We start from the raw sequence: 21,258 nt of genomic DNA, 5'->3' as shown, positions 1-21,258 counted from the left end.
ATTCCACTCCCAGTCATTTACTTAAGAGAAACAAAAGCATGCCCAGAAACACTCACTGTCAAAAATCACTAACAACCCAAATGTCTATCAACAGTTTAGTCAATAAGTCACGGTGGAATACTACACAGCCATGAAAGGCAATGTGTTAGTGAAATGAATGACTGTCAAGACAATTCTGCTAAATAAAAGCAGCCACTCCCTCGGGGGAATATAATATCATGTTAACAGAAAACTCACTTAAATATGCAATGAATCCATAATGATGGTGGTTGCTTAGCGATGGGGAAAGACAATAATTACAAAGAGGCAAGAGAACATTACTGACAGTAACAGATGTGGCCATGTGCATTACCTTGGGAATGGCTTTGTTGGGACACAGGTGACAGAATTCCCATGGAATTTTTATTTGTCAGTTTTACTGTGAAAATGGTTGGGGAAATATCCTTTGATTAGTTCAGGTGAAATAAGAGCTTATTGGTAAGCAAACATTCCCCACATAAAAATGTAATCTCTAATTAAATATTAACAAAGAGCCAAGCAAAGTTTTTACTGTATCTGATATTTCAAATTATCACTTAATTCACAAGTGGCAAATGCAGAAGAAAGATTGATATGATCCCAAACGAGTAGAATGAGGATGATTATGCTGAACTGTTGGATGGTTCCCCCAGCTGTGGAACTGAGTGTCACATGACCTAGGGACTAAAGAATGAGGCGCTGAGAGAACTAACTTCTGAGCAGAAACTGTCCTAACTCACAGTGCAGGTGAGTAGGACATCATGAAAAGATCACATGGCAGGCCAAGACTGCATCACACATCCAGGAAGACAGAAAGGAAGGAGTCAGGGATCCATAATCCTTCTAGAGGACATGTCCCTGATGACCTAAAGGCCTTTCTCTTGGTTCTGCATCCTAAAGGTCCAGCTACCTCCTGAGAGTCTCAAGCCGTTAACACTTGGTCCTTTGGTGGACACTCATCGACCAAGCTACAGTACCCTTAACTAGGAATTGGAAAAATCTTTCCCATCTCCTGGGCCATAGCCAGGAAAACTGTGATGAAGTAAACAAGTCCCAGAGCTAACTCCAAGAACATGCTACTGTCCTTTGTCACCACTGCAACAACTCTGGGGATACCCGAAGTCTAGAGGGCTGTGAACTGCAGGCTGCAGGCTGCAGGCTCCTTCTTGTTCTCTCCTTTAGAAACTTGCGCACTTTGTTTCCCTGCAGTTCTGAGCTCCCAGGCCATGCAAGGGAATCATAGCATCCAGCAGGGAGCTAGGGAGGTTGGTCCCCCTGGGAGTCTCACATTACCTGACTGGCTCATGAGAAGGCACAGGGCCATTCCTTCAGGCCCTGGCTGTCCTCAGGCTCCAGCCATCTGCTGGCTGCTGTTGCTGGCCCTGACCTTGGCACTGAGCAAGTCTTGACTGTTCTCTCCTTCCCTCTGACTTTCCAGCCTTCTGTCCAAGACTTCGAGTTCTCCAGCACAAAGGAGGCCAGTCCTCTCTTGTCAAGGCTCCAGGTCCCCCTTGCATGGCTTCACGACTCCACCATTCTGGCAGCTTCCAGAATCACTGACTGCCACCAGCTGTCTGGCCGTTCTGGCTGACATCCATCCTGCCAATCTCTGTCTCCCACTTGGGGCCAATGCTCCCTCTGTTCTCATCTCTGAACACCAGATTTACTCCACACCATCTCCCAGCCTCCCATCTCATCCAGCTCTTCAAGACCATGTTTTAAAGAAGTCATAGATTCATCCCATCTCCTTAGCTCCTCTTGACTCTGTCCCTCACCCCCGACCCTCATCAAGTAAACCAGGGAAAACTGCAACTTATCTTACGTTGGCAGCTCAATGTCACATACTCCTTGAAGGAGCATCCCTCTGAAAGAAGGCTCTCCCTACCCCTACTTGCATGGCCTATCCTCCTCCTCCTCCTCCTCCTCCTCCTCCTCCTCCTCCTCCTCCTCCTTGTCCCCCCTCTCTCTTCCTCCCTCCCTCCCTCCTTCCCTTTCTTTTTTGTATGTGTATGATATATATGTGAATACAGGTATGCAAACCCATATAGTTGTAAGGTCAATGTTCTCTCTCTGTCTCTGTCTCTGACTCTCTCTCTCTGCCTCTCTGTCTCTCTCTCTCTCTCTCTCTCTCTCTCTCTCTCTCTCTCTCTTTCATGTTTGTGTGTGTGTGTGTGTGTGTGTGTGTGTGTGTGTGTGTGTGCGCGCGCGCGCGCGCTCCTAGTACTGGGCATTGAACCTAAGGCCCTATGCAGTGAGGCAAGCCCTCTACCACTGAGCTACAGCCCCAGTCCCAGACAGCCTATCTTTTCCTAGCTCTTCTATGAAGAAAGCCCATTTTCTTCATGGTAATTATGACAATGGAAACTATATTTATTGGCTCCTTTTTCTGTACATACATGTGTAATCCCTAGGAAGCTAAGGACTGGGTGTGATTCCAGCAATGCTGGATGAACGTGTCCAAGCATGGGGCACACACTCAATAAGTAGTTGCTATCTGCAAACCATGAGTTTGTGGGACTAGTGTCCCCTGAGCACAGCATGTCCCAAAGCAAACCAGAATCACAGAAGCCTCTATTATAAGACAACACTTAGTTACTTCTCATTGCTGGGCTTGGAGGGAATGGGGAAAGTGTACAAGTATTAAAGAACTGGGGCTGCATTTTCTGAGTAGGAAATTGTAATCTGTAATCTTTGTATAATGCCGGTGGAAAATAGAGACAACTGAGTATTACTTGTCCCACTACAAGAGCATGCCAGACAGGGGTAGTGCCATAAAAGGCTTACTTCAGAGCACTTCATTGTGTCTCAGCTTTGTGGGGACCGGACCCCCTCTGTACTTTCTCTGGTGAGTGATACTTGACCCCTGTGGTTACTGACCTCAGCCTCTATGTTATGCCAGACATGTTCTCATTTGCAAACAGAATTATAATATGGATACTTAAGGTTATTGGGCATATCCTCTATGTAAATGAGGGAGAAAAACTATGCAAATCCAACTCTCCAACGGAAGAAAACAGGAAGCAGAGGTTATAAGCAGTCCACGGACATGTTATATGGTGAAGGTGTAGGAAGAGGACAGTGAGCTGGTTGTTAGATGGGAAAGCATGGCTTCTGGCTAGCATTCACCTAGCAGGAAGGACATGAAAAAGACAGAAAGGAGGACTGCTGGAGTGGGAAGCCCTGAGGTGGAAAAGCAAGAACATGGAGCAGTGTGAAACACTCCTAGCAAGCACACACTAAAACGATCTTGAAAAGTCACATGAACACTGGCTTCTCTGGGCTACGGTCCTGCTTGCTATTTGTTCAGCAGTTGAACAAATGTCAGCCATCTTCAGTGCATGGTTTCGCAGGCCCAATGTGCATGGTCTTAGCCCACAGGAGGGAAGTGAGCCCCAGTTTAGAAGCCTAGGGATAAATGTGTACTCTTTTTTCCTTTTTTTTTTTTTTTTTTTTAAATCTGGAGCTGAGGACCGAACGCAAAATGTGTGTACTCTTAAGTGCCAAAAGCTGGAACAGAGGCACAAGAGTATAGATCCACAATATGTCCAATGTGGACAAGTCAGGGACATTATATGGAACAAATGTCATTTTCTTTGGACTTATCATATACAGATAAGAAGAATCAAATAAGGGGAGAGAAGAGAATAGACAATGAATTTAAAAGAGGAGCCCCGGGACATCCTGGTTTGTTCACTGGATAATTTCCTTGGGGCTGAACTACAGTAAGGATGCGCACGCATGGCAACAGCAACAAGGTTGGGAGGTCCATGCAGAACCCAGATGTGAGAGCTCCCACCTGCAAGCCTAATTACATAGGACCTGTCACTAGACAACAAGGAGGCAGTCAAAGTTCCAGAGAAGGAAAAATCACCCAACAGAGCTATAGTTCAGAAAGGAAATGGGACATAGCCTACTGCAGTGTCCAATTCCAGGCATGATTTGTTTCTTAAACTACAGCAGTAATGGTGAGGAGTCAGACCCCACACACATGCAGGAACAAGAACCTCTAGTATCTTTTGAAGATACTAGATTCTTGAGTAGGTCAGGGGCTGATGCAGAGGCCCTGGACTCCAATGCACAAAGTCACTATGTGCTGTCACCAGACCTCACATAAACTTACTCCATCCATGGGACCTGCATCCCTCCTCTTGTGCACTCAGGATGGAATTCAATGGATTAACTAGGACCACATTTTTTTTCTTTCCAGAGCCTCCTATTGCTTGTAATGAGATTGTTATCAAGACCTAGTGGCATACAAGCAGGAATCCACAGCCCAAAGAGCAGACAGCATCTGCCGCTGAACGGCAGAGCTTACTCTGCATGGTGCCCTCAATTTCTTTTTATCAGGGTGACAATAGGTGTCATCATGAAGAAAGCTGACGTCCTTTACACTGCATTCCATGAGATTTGGAGGTTTTCTCAGCAATGTTTAGTTTAGGTTTTTTTCTTCTTTTTATCTAAGTTGATCAGCCAATTTAAATTTTTAAATGCTCCATTGGACAGTGGAAATCTCAACTCCACTGACACAATTAAAAACAACAACAGAAAAATTCTGAGCAGATCAAGTGATAGAACACAGCCAGCAAGGATTTGGGATCCAGGAAAGCACAGAGATCACTTCTAAGTAAAGAGCTGTGACTTGAAAGCCCGGACAAGGAGAACATGGAGGCACATGTAGACACTAGCAAGGTCAGCACAAGAAACCAAGCCAAAGAAGACAGACAAGAAGGGAAGACAGGAGCAGCAGGGCCCACACAGAACAGATGGTCTGTCTGGAGAAGGCAAGCGGGAAGACGCCAGCGCCAGCAAGCTGCACACACGGTAAAAGTCAAAAGCATGGCTCGCAGGAGAACACAGGGTGAGCAGCAGTAACCAGCACTGAAGGAATTCCATGGAAGCAGAGATGACCACACAGGACTGACAATCACTGTACAACTGGAGCAGGTGGGTTTTTAAGGGCGTCATTGGAAGTGAAAGTTCATTAAGGGGCTTGAGCTGGAAGCAGACGCCAATGCTTAGGCAAGCTGCCTGGTCCCCGTATCCCCAAGACTTGGTATCCCATCTGGCTTCCAGGACCATGAGGTGTCCAGAAGGGCCAAACACGTATGCACCTCGAGCCTTAAGGGGCTCCCTCTCAACCACACCCCAGGGGCAGGACAGCCCCAGGAGCAGGTCAGCCCCAGGGGCAGGTCATAGGCAGGCATGGCAGTTACCTGCTGTCACTCTAGGGGCAGTGTTTCAAAGTCAAAGCTGGAACAGCTACCCACTACAAAATCCATTTGGGGAGATTATATTAGAATCCTTCAGATAATCACATATGTGCAAAATGACATGCTCTAAGAACTACCATCACTGCATCACATGTATCAGCAAAAGACTGGGTGCATGAATACAGGTGGGCTGGGGTGAAGCAGCATGCAGAGAGAAGCAGTATGGCAGGCTGTTGAAAAGAATTCTTCGGCTCCAAGCCCTGCTGTGGAAAGAAGACCAAGACAGGACCATCAAGAGGAAAAGCAAGGCAAGGGAAAGCTTGAGAGGCATACTGATATCTGTGTAAATGATCCAGAACATTGAGGTCATCATACAGATGTACGCTGGTCCCAGAAGTATACATACTGAGTCACTAGGATTGTCCCTTTCAAAGATAGGAGGAAGAAGCACTACCACTGTCCTCCCGCTCTGTGTAAAACATTTTATACAGCACACAGGTAAAGTCCATGGAACAATCAGGGAATTTAAAATAGCTTCGTCTGTGTCATACCCTAGTAGCTCCATTTCTGGGGTCATATACTTAGAAGAGTCAAATTCAGGATCTCAAAAAGATATCTGCATGCCCATGCTCATCATAGCATTGCAGAAAATAGTCAATATGTGAACACAAGTCATATGTTCAACAACAGAGGAGTGGATGAAGGAAATGGCATATGAAAATTTAGTGGAAAAACCTTTAAAAGCAAGAAAATATTGCTAGCTATAATACACATAGGTGGGATTTGTGCTAAGTTTAATAAATCATCCATATAAAGACAACATATAAAACACTACATGGCTCTTTTACCTGTGTCTGTCTGTCTATCTGTCTGTCTATCTATCTATCTATCTATCTATCTATCTATCTATCTAATCCATCTATGCAATACTAGCAATTGAACCTAGGACTTTTCACATGGTAGGCAAGCATTTTATTACTGAGCTATGCCCCCAAACCCGCATACTCCGTCTTATATGAGGAGACAGCTAAAATGTCACAGATGTAGATGAGGACTATAGAACAGGGGTTACAAGGAGAACAGAGGAAAAGGAGGATGAGAAATTACTGCTGAATGGATATACAGTGATAGCTATCCAGATAAGTGAGTGATATACTGTAACAGCATTCATGGTGCCTGTAGTTAATATGCTACTGCCTAGCAGGGTGGGTCTCATGCTGAGTCTCTGGTCACACACACCACAAAGCACCATACTGCATGTACCTTACTACCCCATCTAACTGCCTAAGGGGATGCCATTACTGCATTTATCCTTCCCCAGGAAGAGGGAAAACCTCTGTAGGGACAACTATAGAAGCCAGGTCATTTGAACATCCAAGGTTTCTGAACATTATTCTGGACCACAGATAGGCAACTCCTGCTTACAGTAAGCAAACAGTGACACTATCTCAAGCCAGAAGTCAGAGTTCATGCTAACAAGGTCCCTCGGTGTTTATCCCAGCATGTCCACAGAAAGTCCCTCCTAAAATCTGGCCCCAAGGATCCTCCAAGGTCCTCATACTAGGAAATTCTGCCCAGGCCTCATCCTAAGTGACCTCTCTAGTCTAAGCACAAGGACTGATTGTTGGATACCTTTAGCCCCTTGTATCCACTCACTCAACTTGCTCAGTCTGATCAACACCCAACAACTGCCTCCTGTGACGACCATTCCTGAAATGCCCCATAAGATGGAGATAGCACTTCAGAGAGGGAATGAGCATGTTCTGTCTCTCCCATAGCCCCGAACTTACTTGTGCTGTAGTTACTGTTTATTTGTTTCCTTTGAATACTTGAGATGAATGGTTCAAATATTCCTTTAACTTTGTTGTCTTTCAGAAAGAAAATATTTAGAACTTCTCTGCTCAAAAAACACGTTTTCCAAATTGAGGCATTTTTTAAAGTCTGATTTCATTACACAGTTGCGTCTTGTAGCCTTGAGGATATTTGTAAACAGTTCCAGCTTTCTCATTTTGTTTTGGCACAATCTAAATTCCAATTTCATGAAAATTAGTGTTGTACTCTCTGTTTCTAGAAGACTGTTTTAAACAACTCTGTCATAGAATGGGAGATGGATTTACCTTAATATCCTTGTGTTGGTTTAATTTTAAAAAGTTTTCATCAGTATTTCCTTCCTGGGTCAATACATCTGTGATGGCTAATCTTGGTTGTCAACTTGACTATATCTGCAATTAACTAAAATATAAGCATCTGGCATACCTGTGAGGACTTTTTCTAGATTGGACTGCTTGAGGTGGGAAGACACATGCTAAATCCAGATGCTTCAATGTGAAAAGACGCACCGTAAATTCAGATCATCTGAGGTCAGAAGATCTGGGTCACACTGATGGCAGTCAACATAAAAGGACATGGAAGAAGTGAGATTTTTCTTTTTGCCTGTTTGCCCTCACTCTTGTTGGTAAGTTCATCTATCCTGCTGCTGAGGATAGCTGAGGATGCTGAGGATTACTTACTGGTATAAGAATCTATTTCTTTTGGATTCCAATACAGACTGAAAACTAGCTGAGACATCCAGTCGTACAGACTGAACAACGACTAGATTTTTAGCCTTCCAGTCAGGAGATAGCCATTGTTGGACTAACCAGACCATAGCTTATAACCCACTCTCTTAAAGTTCTTTTTAGTATTAAGATCCATTCTATCAGTTTTGTTCCTCTAGAACACTGACTAATACAATATAATTCCAAGTTTTATTAACATCCAACATGTTAATATGCCTAAACAAACCTGAGGAATGGAAAACTTTAAGCTCATGATGATGCCCACTTTTAAAGTGATTCAAGGTGGGGCATTGTCACTGGCCTGATCTTCCTAAGACTTTGAAAATCAATCTCATTTCCAAATCAAGATTATGAGAGTTCTAAAGTTATAGATTTGTACAGGGTTCAGGCATTACATTTACTAGCTGGGATGGGGGATGATTGCTAACAAAAGATTCATGTTTCTCCTTGCAAAACCATGACTATTATTCATAATATTTCAGTATATATCCTGGGGTATTTCTTTTCACTCTTAATCATACAGGGATATATATAAAATCTCAGTAATAAATCTTAAAAATTCTATTGAGTATGTATCTCAGTAAAAATAGCTATGTGTCTCAAAAGAGCAAAAAATACTGATAGATGTGCAATTGTATTACAAATAACATGAATAACATGCAAAGAATATAGCTGTCAAGCAATAAACTTCATAAAATGTCCATTATTGTGAGTACAATCAATGTGACATACTCAGACAACAGCAGAAAAATGTGACTTGCAGTTCAGGGGTTCAGTATATCCATCTACCTTCTGTCTGTTTATCTAGTTATCTAGCATCTATTTACATCTATCTACCTGCCTGTTTCCTTCCTTCCTTCCTTCCTTCCTTCCTTCCTTCCTTCCTTCCTTCCTTCTTTCCTTCCTTCCTTCCTTCCTTCCTTCCTTCCTTCCTTCCTTCCTTCCTTCTTTCCTTCCTTCCATCCATCCATCTATCTCTCCCTACATTCCTATCACCTACTTACTTGCCTGTCATTTACATATATGTATCTATTTCTACCTACCTACCTATCTGCCTATTAGTTATCTATCTTTCATTTACCTATATCTATATAACATTCATCTGTCTTTCTATTTATCATCTGTGTTTCTTTCACATATGATTCTATCAATCCATCTGTCATCTATCTCTCTATTATTACAGTCACAAAACAACAAACAAGCAAGGCTAGAGTAGGTAGTAGTCAGGCTCAATGGGCTCCTAGGACAATGAAACTGCAGTTTTGTCATTTCAAGTCATTGTCACACAATTTTAAAATCTGCACATCATGGTGTCCAGAAATGATATGCAAATATAAAGAAAGGAATAAGCGCTAGAGAGCTGTGTTACTAGCCAGTGGACAGTGTCTAAGGTGACCAAGTTCCTATGGCAACAGCATGCCATGAAAGAGAACAGGAGCCTAGAAAGTGGCTGCTGTCACTGCTGTCCCCAAGTGACCAGCTTTCAGTGTGCAGGCTGTCTGGGAGTTTAACACCAGTGGCTGCTTCAAGCTGAGGACTGTGGAGCCCTCATGACTTAGAGTCACACAGATGCCTCACACCTTGCAAGCCCCATCTTGAATTGCTTATGAAATTGCTACCCTTACTTTTCTTTTCTTCTAGCATGTTTTAATCTTTGTTTCAGATAGAGAGATTGGGGAGGGGGTACTCAAGTGAGTGATTTCGGAACCTGCATCCCAGAACTTCTAGTTTAGTCAGGGCTGGAGCTTCCAAAGTTTGGGAAGTAGGCCATGCTGGGCCATCCTTTTCAAGCCCTAGGAATAACATTTCTAAAGCCTGGGGCTCTGGACCCATGGACCTCCTGCCCTTATAACTGTCCAACTTGGTGGATCCCCAAACTGTTCTTGACTAATGAGTGGGTGATTCACTGGACTCTTCAGCCAGTGTTTACCCTGGTCTACCACAGACAGGCCCTGGTGCTGTGAAGGACACAATGGCAGAACCTGGTTCAGTCCCAGAAGGACTGGTTGCCTAGTGTGGTGGTTTGAAAGAAAAAGGCCCCCAAAGGGAGTGGCACTATTAGGAGGCGTGGCCTTGTTGGGGGAAGTATGTCACTGTAGGGGCGGGCTTTGAGGTCTCTTTTGCTCAAGCTTCCCTCAGTGTGACAATCAGTTGACTTTCTGTTGCCTCCAAGGTGTAGCACTCTCAGGTCCAGCATCACATCTGCCAGTACACCTCCATGTTCCCTGTCATGATGATAATGGACCAAACCTCTGAAACCGTAAGCAAGCCAACCCAATTAAATGGTTTCTTTATAAGAGTTGCCATGGTTATGGTGTCTCTTCACAGCAATAAGAACCTTACTTAACTAAGATATCTCCTAGCCCCAGAGATGCTCAGTAAAACAATTACACACACACAAAATAGAATCTGAATGTGAAATACTGGTCTCATTTTAAAAAAAAAATGATTGAGGCAAGTGACCTCTGCGTTCTCTCATGTCTAGATTCTGGTGATGTACCACCATCCTTTCCCTGTCCTCTCTGCTGGTTACAGACAATGGGCTTCCTGCAGTACTCCTGTGTGGTCAACGTTCTTTCCTCATCTAAATCATCCTTTAAGGGAAAGGGTTGGTGCAACCAGCATTTTACCCTCAGGGGGTAAGTGAGTTGGAAATATAAAGACCTCTTCTCCATCTCCTGTTCTCTTGCTATTAAGGGGAACTGCTTTTAATTGTCCTAAAATTACAGGTCTTACCTTTCCCTTGTAAACACATCCTTGCATAATCACTGGCTTCCAGGAGTAATAATCATCGAGTTTCTGGTGGTCTAATGCACTTGCCAAGTTAAATTCCTTCCATGCACCCATACACTTGTTTTCTCTTTTGGTAGGTCTTAGACTAATTACATAGCACCTCGGTGGGCCCACTTCCTTCTGATCTACATAGGTTTAGTCACTCAAAGGTGAAAACAATGTCTTTCTGACAAATTGCAGCACTCATGTGATCTCTAGAACCATCCTTAAAGGGCAAATCAAGACATCCATACTTACATATTTTAGAGAAAATGTTTATACCTTATTTTTTTGTTTTTATGTTTTAGTGTATGAGAGTTTTGCCTGTGTGCCTGTGTACCACACACATGCTTGGTACCCACAGAGGGCAGAAGAGGGTGTTGGATCCTCTGGGACAGGTCTTTTGGAAGAGAAGCCAGTGATCTTAATGGCTGAGCCATTGCTCCAGGCCCAGAAGAAATGTTTATAATATCTATAGGAAGTATACAGGAGGTGGCAGGATAATAAAAACATCATCTGAAATGAAATCCCTGCTTTAGTAAGTAGTGTGGATAACAGAGAAACTGATCTTCTAAAGGAAAATTCTTCAGAATATGCCTTTTACTTACACACTTTAACCATTCTTTGTTTATTTCTTTATTTTATTATTTATTCATTTGGTTTTGTTGTTGTTGTTTGTTTGTTTGTTTGTTTTGAGACAGGGATTCTTTGTGTAGTTCTGGCTGTCTTGGGACTTGCTCTATAGACCAGGCTAGCCTCAAACGCAGAGGCTAGCCTGCTTATGCGTCCTGTGCTGGGATTAAAGATGTGTGCCACCACTTCTGGCTGTTTGTTTATTTTGAGATACGGTTTTGTGTAGTCCGGGTTGTCCTCAAATCCACTATATAGCTGAATGTGACTTTGAACTTCTGATTTCTCCTGCCTTAACCTACCAAGTGCTAAGATTACAGGCACATATGAGCACCACCCACCTCCTCTCACCACTCCATGTGGCTAGTTTTTGCACTTGAGCAAAGGGAGATAACACCATGCCCTAGACTCACCTGGCCTCCTGTGGGGACGAGAAGGATGATGCAGATGATGGGGATGCACTAGGTCCAGATGAAGGTCCAGAGGAGTGGAAAGAGTTGTTGCTGAAGTTGCTGTATCTAAAAAGTATAGAGGTTTAGATTGGAGACAAAAAAAGAGAGAGACAAAAGAAGTGAATAATAAATATAAATAAAATTTAGCAAACCATCTAGCTTTTTGCAAGAAAAAAAATTCTCAAGATTCTACTGTAAATAATAATTATTTAAAGCTACAGAGATTTACTAAGTCCTGCATTTTGATAAGTCTTCATTAAAAAGGTTCCTTAAACTTCAAAACCCACTGTGTAGGAGGATTCATAACAAAGGGATTCAGAAGAATCATCATATCTCCTATTATTTTATAAAATTAATTGTGAACATAAATCAAGAACCCAAACTGTGCTCATCTGAACTATGATGATTGTTTTGCTACTTGTGATGGTGCAATGAAAATACCATCAGATAGTTGCAGACATAACATCTGCCTGCTAAAGAAAACATCTTATTATTGCACATTCTCCTGTAGGTCGCTCTGAACCCATCATGTTCCTTTCTTAGAATCCCATGGTGTATCTATCTCCAGGCCTCTGGACTAGCCTACTGCTTAGAGATGAAGGTGTCTATGGTTTCATCCAACACTTAACCTGACTGAAACCTGCAGTGGTTATAATAAAATGAACTTTGATCTTTTCCCAGCCACCTCTATTAAACAGATGTTAGGGTTTGTAGAATTCTGCAGCCTCCTGTTTGTAGGAACATTCTTCCTATGCAGCCATCATCACTGAGAGTGGCTCCCGGGGACCAAATTACCCATCTGAAGCCTCATATAGAGCTGGCATTCATGTAAAGTGGCATCCATCCCTATGCATCTTGTCACAGGTGAGACCAACTCATTCCTTAAACTATTTAGGGACATGGTATTAGGACATGTAGAATCCTGGGGCTCACCATGTTGAACACACACAAAGGTCTTTGTGGACATGAGAAATGTGAGCTGAACTCCCATCAACAGAGACTGCTGCTTCTGAGAAGCGATAGACTTTAGGGATGTCCCGCAAGATGTTAGCACCAGAAAAGCACTTTATCGTTCCTAATGTTTACATGAGAAAATAGCACATATGAAAATGCTCAATGGTGCATTATTTAGCTAGTGGAGGTAGCTCAACCAGGTATGAGAAAGGATAGCCAAGGAAGCATGAATTCATGATGGTTCATTGATTCTGCAACCATAAAATCTGACCAATTTTTATAACTGGCATCATGGGAAATGTTGATAAATAGGCTGGATGGAAACACCAAGACATAACATAGTTATCACACTGTGCAAAAATATTCTATAAAGAAAAAAATCAATTAAAAAGTATGTTCAGGAGATATCTACTTTTAAAAAGTGGGAGATGGGTACAAAATTTCAAGTTTTAATAATAAGTTACTACAATAGAAAATATTCATATCCCACCATTCTGATTCTGTGCTTCTAATTCTGGCAGCTTGGCCATTGCATCATCAATCTGCGTGTTATCACATGTCAGGTGTGTACTCAGAAACTGGCCCTCCCCATCAAGACTCAGGCCCCAGGCCTGGCCAGTGTCCTTTGCTGTTATTACGTCATTTTCACGGCTCTTAGTTTCCGGGAACTTGCTCCCCCTTCCCTCCCTCCCCTTCCTCTCTTCTTTTTCCTCCCCCAAACCCTCTTAGGTCACACTGAGACTGAACCTGGGGCTTTACAAATATTAGGTGAATAATAACACTAAGCTGTCTCCTTAGACCTCTTTTCATTTCTTATTTTGAGACAAGGTCTTCCTAAATTTCCCAGGCTGCTCTTGAACTCATGTAGAGCCCAAACTGGCCTTGAACCTGTGATTCTCTGGAGTCGCTGGGATTGCAGGCTTTTCTCTTTTCTTTAACAATTCACATTCTACGTGTCTAGTAGATTAATTGCTTCCCCAGGTCAGTGCTGGTTTAATTTTTCAGAAGGATTCACAAACCATAGTCCATGGAGAGGGCTGAACAGCAAAGAATAACGTTGAGGATGGGGCATTAATTGATGCCACAGAAAGGCGAGGCAGAAAGAGGATGCCTAGAGCCAAGCAGAGCCGGATGCTGCCACCACACAGGCTCCCAGCTTGGCTGTCCCCCAGCCGCCTGGACACTGGCTTGTTACCCTTGCCACTGGAACTCGCCCTCCAACTGCATGTGGACATCCTGCTGAATGTTTTCACAGGATCATGTTGCTGAAATTATGTTTAAATGACGTGATGGAAATAAACCATGTAACAATGTGTTTTCCCCTCCTTTGGTTTTCCTAATGGCCAAGTAATTAATTCAAATGCCTCAGAGCCTGCCCAATTTTGCTTCTCAATTTCAGCCAAACTTACTGGATCATAATTCACTATTCAGCATTTTTGTGTGTGAGGAAGGAGGCTTCATTATAATGACTAATGGGTTGGTCTCCATTACAACCTATTCAATTGCAGTCAGCTACTGAACAGCCAGATCTGTGGCCATACAGACACACAACAAACACAGCAACTGGACATCAGAAAGTCAAACCCCACCAATAATATTGAGAGTCTTATTGGACAAATGGCCAACTTCACTTAGTTAAACTAAGGCAATCTTCACTTACAAGCATGTGCTTGTGTTTCACAACACAAAACACAGTAAGCTGGGTAATTTACAGGTTCCTGTTATTCTCATTCCCAAGGACTATATGTACTAATAAAGAACCAAGGACCCAGAAAAGAACCTTCAGGTGCTAACATCATTCTCAGGAAGTACAGAATCACCACAGCAGGCTGATCCCTTCCTGGGAAAGCTGAGGTTGCCAGTAACATCTTCTAGGCCAATCCAGCCAGCTCTTAACTTGCATATAGATACTCTCTGGGAGGACAGAAGGCTAGACTCACTGGGTAAAAACTGTGTGCAAGACCACAACAATGTCAGGATTTGGGACTTGGGAGGGACCCAGATTTCTGAGCAAGAAGAACTAGGTCTCAAATGTGTTCTAAGTGTGGCTTCTCCTTTAGCTGGCTCCACCTGAGCTGCTCTAATGGCCTCCTTCTCCAGCCAGCCTCTCCTCCCACCATGGCCTCCCACTTTTAGAATGGAGAAGAAACTCCCTCCAGCAGGCTAAATCCATGTGTGTCTGGCTGTGATGGTTTAAAAGAAAATGGCCCCCAAAGGGAGTGGCACTATTAGGAGGTGTGGCCTTGTTGGAGTAGGTGTGGCCTTGGTGGAGGAAGTGTGTCACTATGGGGGTGGGCTTTGAGGTCTCCAATGCTCAAGCTATGCCTGATGTCACAGTTCACTTCCTATTGCCTATTGATCAAGATGCAGAACTCTCAGCTCCTCTAGCACCATGTCTGTCTGCATGTGCCATGTCCCACCATGATGATAATGAACTAAACCTCTGAACTGTAAGCCAGCCCAATTCAATGTTTTCCTTTATAAGAGTTGCCATGGTCATGGTGTCTAATCACAGCAATAGAAACCCTAAGAGGATGGTAAACCTTAAAGGTGCTAGTGAAAGGGACATTTCAAGATTCTTTTAGGTTGTACATAACCCAAAGGGGTTGCCAGTCACAGACTGATCCTTCAGTTATCAGATGGGAAGACTGGTCACTTCATGGTGGGAAGAGCTACCTCTTCGTTAAATTGTATAAGGCTTTATTTGGAACAGATTCTTGCCTGTCACTGAGGCTTGGAGGTCCCCACATCACAGGCTCTGGTGAACACTAGACCCTTGTTGACAAGGCTCTGTCTGAAGACTCCTGACAGAGGTGTTGCAAGCCCAGAAGAAGAGCCATGGAGCCACAGGGGGACAACTCATAGAGGAGAACCTGACTCTGGGGCAGGCTTTCTGGTACTGAAATCACCTCTCCATGCACTAACAGGTTGACTCAGGCCAAGTTACTCAGTCTCTCAGGCTCAGGTTCCTTACCATAAGTAGGAGCTAGTGATAGAAACCTGTTTCTTAAGGACTAAGTGAGACTTGGAAGTTCCAGCTTCATGGGAAATAGAGAGCCTGGCCCACGGTAAGTGCTTTGCAAAGTTTGCTCCCTTGTTATTATTCTAAGGGGGAGAGTATTATAACAACTAATGACAGTGGTTATGGATTGTGGAAATACAAGATTTTAGATATATTACATTAAACAAAGTATATTAGTAGAGTGAATTTTACCTGTCTGGTTTACCACTTCAAAGGCAATTATTTGGAGCTGGTAGGATGGATCAATGGGTAAAGGCCCATGATGCCAAGCCTGATGACCTGAGTCTGATCCCCAGGACTGACAGGAAGGAAAGAGCTGATGCCCACAAGTTGCCCTTTGACCTTCCACAAATGCCCCACACAATAAATAAATGTAATAATAGACATTTTAAAAATAGAATACAGCCATTAGAAAATGAAAACATATACAAATATCACCCACTCTTCACTCCAGCAGCACTCCTGACAGCAAAGGCAGATTAGTTATATGGCAGGCAAACAATAGTTAAACTTTCCCTGTGGAGTCTGGCTTTGCAAATCTCCCTCCAATCTACCACTAAGACAATTTCTTATTACCATAATTAGATAACATAATGTGAGCATTTTAAGACTCCAGGAGTTGGTTCAAACTACGGTTCTGTGACATTAGCAGCCTGAGAAAACACAAAAGCATGTATCAGAAAACAAAGCAGGAAGTTACAGTGAAGATAAAGAAAATACAGACAGGGTGCCCACCTATTAGAAGAGAGACCAGAAGTTAGACTCTGCAGCAGCAGCTCAGTGGGAGGAAAGATCAGTACACTGGCCATGCTGCAGGCAGAGGGCACAGCACTCGCCTCACCTTGCAGGCCCGAAAGATCATGCTAGATGATGGGGTGGACACACAGATCCTGATAGACTGTAGTTCTAGAAGCCATTATTAGTAGTTACATTAAAACCAAAGCTCTCCTTAGTTCACACAGGTGACCGCTTTCCTTTGCATCTCACTGTTCCCACTAAGTCAGTGGTCAGAGAGTTAGTTTACACAGTGGCTCTATATCTGAGTGAATCCATACAACACAGCAAAAGACAAGCATGGGACACAGGGAATCAGTTGTGTCCTTCCTCCCTGGGTTAATCACACACAGGCCTCACTGCAGGCCCATCTACCTGTTTTCTGTCTGAGAGTCTCCTCCCTTGTCCTTGGTGAGGAGGGGTGAATCTTCAAAGTCATAGGAGAAGAGGTGGAAGGGGCTATGGGGCACGTAGGGCAGCTTGTCTATGGTCGGAGACGCCTTGGGTGCAGTGGAAGACCGAGTAGCCAAGCCGGGGCTGGGAGGTGGCAAGAGAGCAGGCCGGCTGGTCTCAGACCCAGAGGTTCCACCAAGCACATGGGGCCGTGCTGCTGTGCTGGCTGGAGGCCGCCGTCCCTGTGAGGTGGTGGGGAGTGCAGAACTGTCCGGAGCAGCATCCTTTCTGGGGGAGCTGTGCCTGGAGGCAGAGCTGGCCTCGCTGTTGGCCCAGAAAGGCCAGGTGGAGAGAAGAAAGGGAACAGAGATTTGAGAGAGAGGGAGCAAAGGTTAGGAGAAAGAGAAGGATTCGTGGAACTTCACTATGCGGTGATCACAGGCTTCCAGTCCTGTGTTTCTTGAGACACAGGAAGAGTCCACCAGCAGAAGCGTCCATGTACCTAGTCACCCCTGGCCACCTGAGGGAATAGATACTCAGAGAGCAAGGGGGTATCTCCTAGATACTGTGCCTCTGGGCAGACAGAGGCTTTGGGAGGGGTTTACTGTGCCCTGTGGGCTCTTCTGTGCTCACTGTTGGCACCCCGGTTTCTCTTCAGGGTACACTGTCTGGCACCTGAAATTTCACAATTGAAACTTTCTCTTTGTCTTAGTCACAGAAGATCTGTCCTCCTGCTGAAAAACCCGTGCTGTAGGAGGGGCTTTCAGAGCTCTTTCCAGTGCAGACGTAGATGTGAGAAAAGGGAAAACAAGGACTGTACCAGGCCGAAGAGAGGTGACAGCATGAGGAAGTCGGGATCTGCTGTTTCTCTTTCCAGGGCCTAGCACTAACCTTTCAACGGCTGAGCTCCTCAGTCAGGCCTATAGCTACCGTGACATGCTGCCATCCCCGGACAGGACCATCACAGGGAATGGTATATATACTTAGTAATGTGATTGTGTCACGATGTAAGATACACAAAATTATTATGTGGCACCTTAAATAGATGCAGTGTTTTTTAATGAAATAATTTTTAAAGTTAAAAAAAAAAATCCCATCTGGAGGACTGGAGTTAGACATTTGAATATGTTAACACATTTATAATATGAGAACCTACGTAAAATTGCATGTTTCAAAACTATAGTCCCGTCTCCCAGACAATGTGATTGACAGCCATGCAGGTTTGGGAATAGAAGGTAAATTGCTTCCTTTTTAGGGTCAAATGCAGAGTCCCCCACTTGTTTGCACAGGCAACAGGGGTGGCACCAAAGGACATCCTTCCCAACAAGATTACCCCCATCTATTCAGCAGATACTGAATCTTTGGGTTCAAGGTTTCTGGGACAGAACATGCACTGTTGAACACATCCAAAGTCATTCCAGTGTACTTACAGAGTTTGCATAATTCCCTGGCTCTTTTTCATGCTAAGGTGGGATTGTCAAACTTATCCCCTTCTCAGGTCCCCAATTGACCCATCCCCACCCACAAGTCTGGCCCGTCATGGGGCAGGGCTGCTTCCTGCTAATCCTCTTTCCTCTCTTATTCCAAAATGTGTGACAAGTTCTCCATCATTAGCTCAGTGCTTTCCTCTATGCTGGCTGCCTTTCCTGCAGGCCTTCTTAAAGGGGAAGGCAAAGGAAACCACCATTTTGTCAGTTTCCAGAAGATTCTATAATTATTAGGAGTAAGAGGGTGACTTAGTATTCAGTGACGCTTTTATGTAGATGGAGAACAAGACAGGTGACGGATCTTGCTAAGTACCCCTGAACTTGGAAGTTGGCAAGACAAACATTTCACTCTAACTTAATATGTCCCTGAGTAAAAACATTGATTTGTAGTGACAATTAAGTGAGGAGAATTATTCAAGTATGAAACCATTTTTGAGTACTGGAAGATGAAGTTACCCGTGGGCATTCTTGCTTTATAAAAAGATGATTTGAAATACCTATAAAATTTAAGATATCTGTAAGGCATCTGGGAGGGGTTTACTGTGCCCTGCTGGCTCTCCTGTGCCCATGTTCTGAACCTTCCCTTTTCTCTTTGGGGTACACTGAGCAGGGACAGAATGGACTTTACTGAGGCAAATGGATGACAGCAAGCTCTCTGAAAGGCTATAAGTCTATGTTTGGTGTCCTGGCTATAAACACAAATACTGGATAAGTTTTCTGTGCTATATAGAATGAACATTATTCCCTGCTACTTGTATAAAACAGTATTTGAATAATTAACAAAGCAGTTACCACACGTATTAACTGATATTGTACTAGCAAAATTAGGGAAGGGGAACATGCAGAATTCTAACTGTGATCCTTTCTGGAAAGATCTTAAACCCCCTCAGTACAAATAAGTTTTTCTAATCACCATCAATGTGGTTGAGCAAATGCCTTGGTGATAGAGGAAAGGGTGTTTAGAAAACCAATGGTGTGATTCCCCCCAGCCCTATAAATAGCGGCCATGGCCACATAGGCTGTATTTGAGTGCAGAGTGCAGGCTATTTCTACAGTTCTGTGGCTTGTGCACAGGGACATAAGGGGTTGCCCTTGTGCACTGCAAAGGACAGAAGATCATGAAGAAGCAGTGACAGCAAATGGTCTATGAGGAAGAAGTCTCTGGTTTGGGGTATGAGCCTAGGTGGGCCCAGCTCTCAGTACCTGTCCTTGCCCTGACACTGGGCATCATCCTCTCTCTCCTCCTCTGAATTGGGCTCCGTGATTGGCTGTTCTTCTTCTTCCTCCTCCTCCTCATCCCTGAGACAAGACCAGGAAAAAAGAAACACACAGAAACAAGATGGAAAAGCAAGATGGGCATCACAAACTGGACAGAAGCACAGAAAGGCAGCTGGGTGAAAGGAGAAGGCACATAGTCCAGCAGGATAGTCCAGGTGGTTCTAAGGGACAGTCAGTGTGGGGAGGAGATGACAAAACCCAGAAGAGAACTTTTTCGTCATCATGATTGAATGCCATTACCCGGAGCCCTCTGTATACAATTCAGAGAAGCTTCCTATCGTGGGAGGACCTTCTGTGTGGCTTACCCCACACTTCACTGAATCACCTGGTCAATGTTCTTGGTGATTCAAGCTCCTGTTGCAGCCACAGAGCTTGCATCACTGAAGGACTGACTAATCCAGTGTTGACTAACCTCTATGGTGGCACACAGTTCCAGAAGGATACTCCCTCCATTTCAGTGAGTATTTCTGCAAACCAGACTCATCCCCTTCCTCAAGGACATGTTCAACATCATCTCTGGGATCACTCTCAGTCTGTTCAGGAATTGACTCACTATGGGGATATTATGAGTCTGGAGCTGCCTGTAACTTCTGAGTGACAAGGAACATCCAATTGCTGGGCATGGTGGCACATGCCTGTTATCCCAGCACTCAAGAGGCAAGACAAGTTCAAGGTCAACTTGGTCCACATAGTGAGTTCCTAGCCAGCCAGAGCTATATATTCAGATGCTGTCTCAAACAAAACAACCCCATTAAAATACACACAGAAGAGCAAGGGTGAAGAGAGAGGAAAGCAGTCCTCTGATGACATTAACACCTGTATCCAACAACTTTCGCTGATGGGAGATGCTGTGGTTCTAAAATGTGCCCCACCAGCCCCTGGTTTGAATTATTGTTCCCAGTGGATGGCACTGTCTGGGGAAGCCAGGCTTGCTTAGTAGGTAGGTCAGGAGAGGTGGCTTTGAAGGTGACTGTGGAGCCCAGGCCCTGGTTCCCACCATACTTTCTATGTCCTTATCTGCAGTGCTATGAGAAGCTCCCTTTTCTCTTTGAACTTTTTCACACAGTTTGGAATTATGATTGTAATTATAATAAGTTCCTTTGACATTTACAACTTGTAAACCCTCTCTTTCCTTTGTGTATTGTTTTTGAACTTACTTTGTGAGGTCTTTTATGAAGAAAATTCTTAGTTAAGATCCAGTTTACCTTGGTGGGTTAGTGCTTTTTATATTTTGTGTGATTTTTTTCTTTTTCTTATATCAAGACTTTGTCAAATAATTTTCATTCATTTGTTAAGATGATCATATGATTTTCCCTGAAAAAAAATGCAACAAACTGCAAAGACTGCTATTTTAAAACCATTAAGCCAACCTTGCACTCCATAAACTTCACTCTGTTGCAACGTGTTTGTGACTGGCCAGACACGGCAGGAAGAAGGATCAGAGGACTGACTCAGTCACATTCACGGGGATGTGTCCAGGGCCTGTGTTGGGTGCCTCTATCACAAAGACAGAGACAGCGGACAGCAGGGCAGCAGCCTTCCTGCAGTGCCACAGGCCTGGACTACCACAGCCCATCTGCCCTGCCAAGCTTGCACAGCCTGAACTCACACTCCACGAGTCACCAGTGGTTCTTTCTCTGCTCCCACTGCACCAGGCTCACTATCCACAATCACTAGCTAGAGGTCATCACCCCTCAGCCTGATGGAGAG

At 44.0% G+C, this 21,258-nt stretch overlaps 1 protein-coding gene across 4 annotated transcripts in view; it reads right to left on the bottom strand.

Moving 5' to 3' along the window:
* The window catches only part of Fhod3 (formin homology 2 domain containing 3), a 429,128-nt gene that overhangs the window by 92,073 nt on the left and 315,797 nt on the right, over positions 1 to 21,258 (bottom strand). The window contains exons 11-13 of one of the 4 annotated variants that reach the window (XM_036204945.1): positions 19,474 to 19,569; positions 16,766 to 17,107; positions 11,602 to 11,706 (exon numbers count right to left, since the gene is read on the bottom strand). In XM_036204945.1, coding sequence (XP_036060838.1) covers positions 11,602 to 11,706; positions 16,766 to 17,107; positions 19,474 to 19,569 — 543 coding nt within the window. The remainder of the gene's footprint in view (positions 1 to 11,601; positions 11,707 to 16,765; positions 17,108 to 19,473; positions 19,570 to 21,258) is intronic. The other 3 variants (XM_036204946.1, XM_036204947.1, XM_036204949.1) reach the window with 3 other exon arrangements.

The sequence above is a fragment of the Onychomys torridus genome, chromosome 13 (assembly GCF_903995425.1).
Source record: "Onychomys torridus chromosome 13, mOncTor1.1, whole genome shotgun sequence".
NCBI lineage: Eukaryota > Metazoa > Chordata > Mammalia > Rodentia > Cricetidae > Onychomys > Onychomys torridus.
This window is presented reverse-complemented; position numbering and strand designations above follow the sequence as displayed.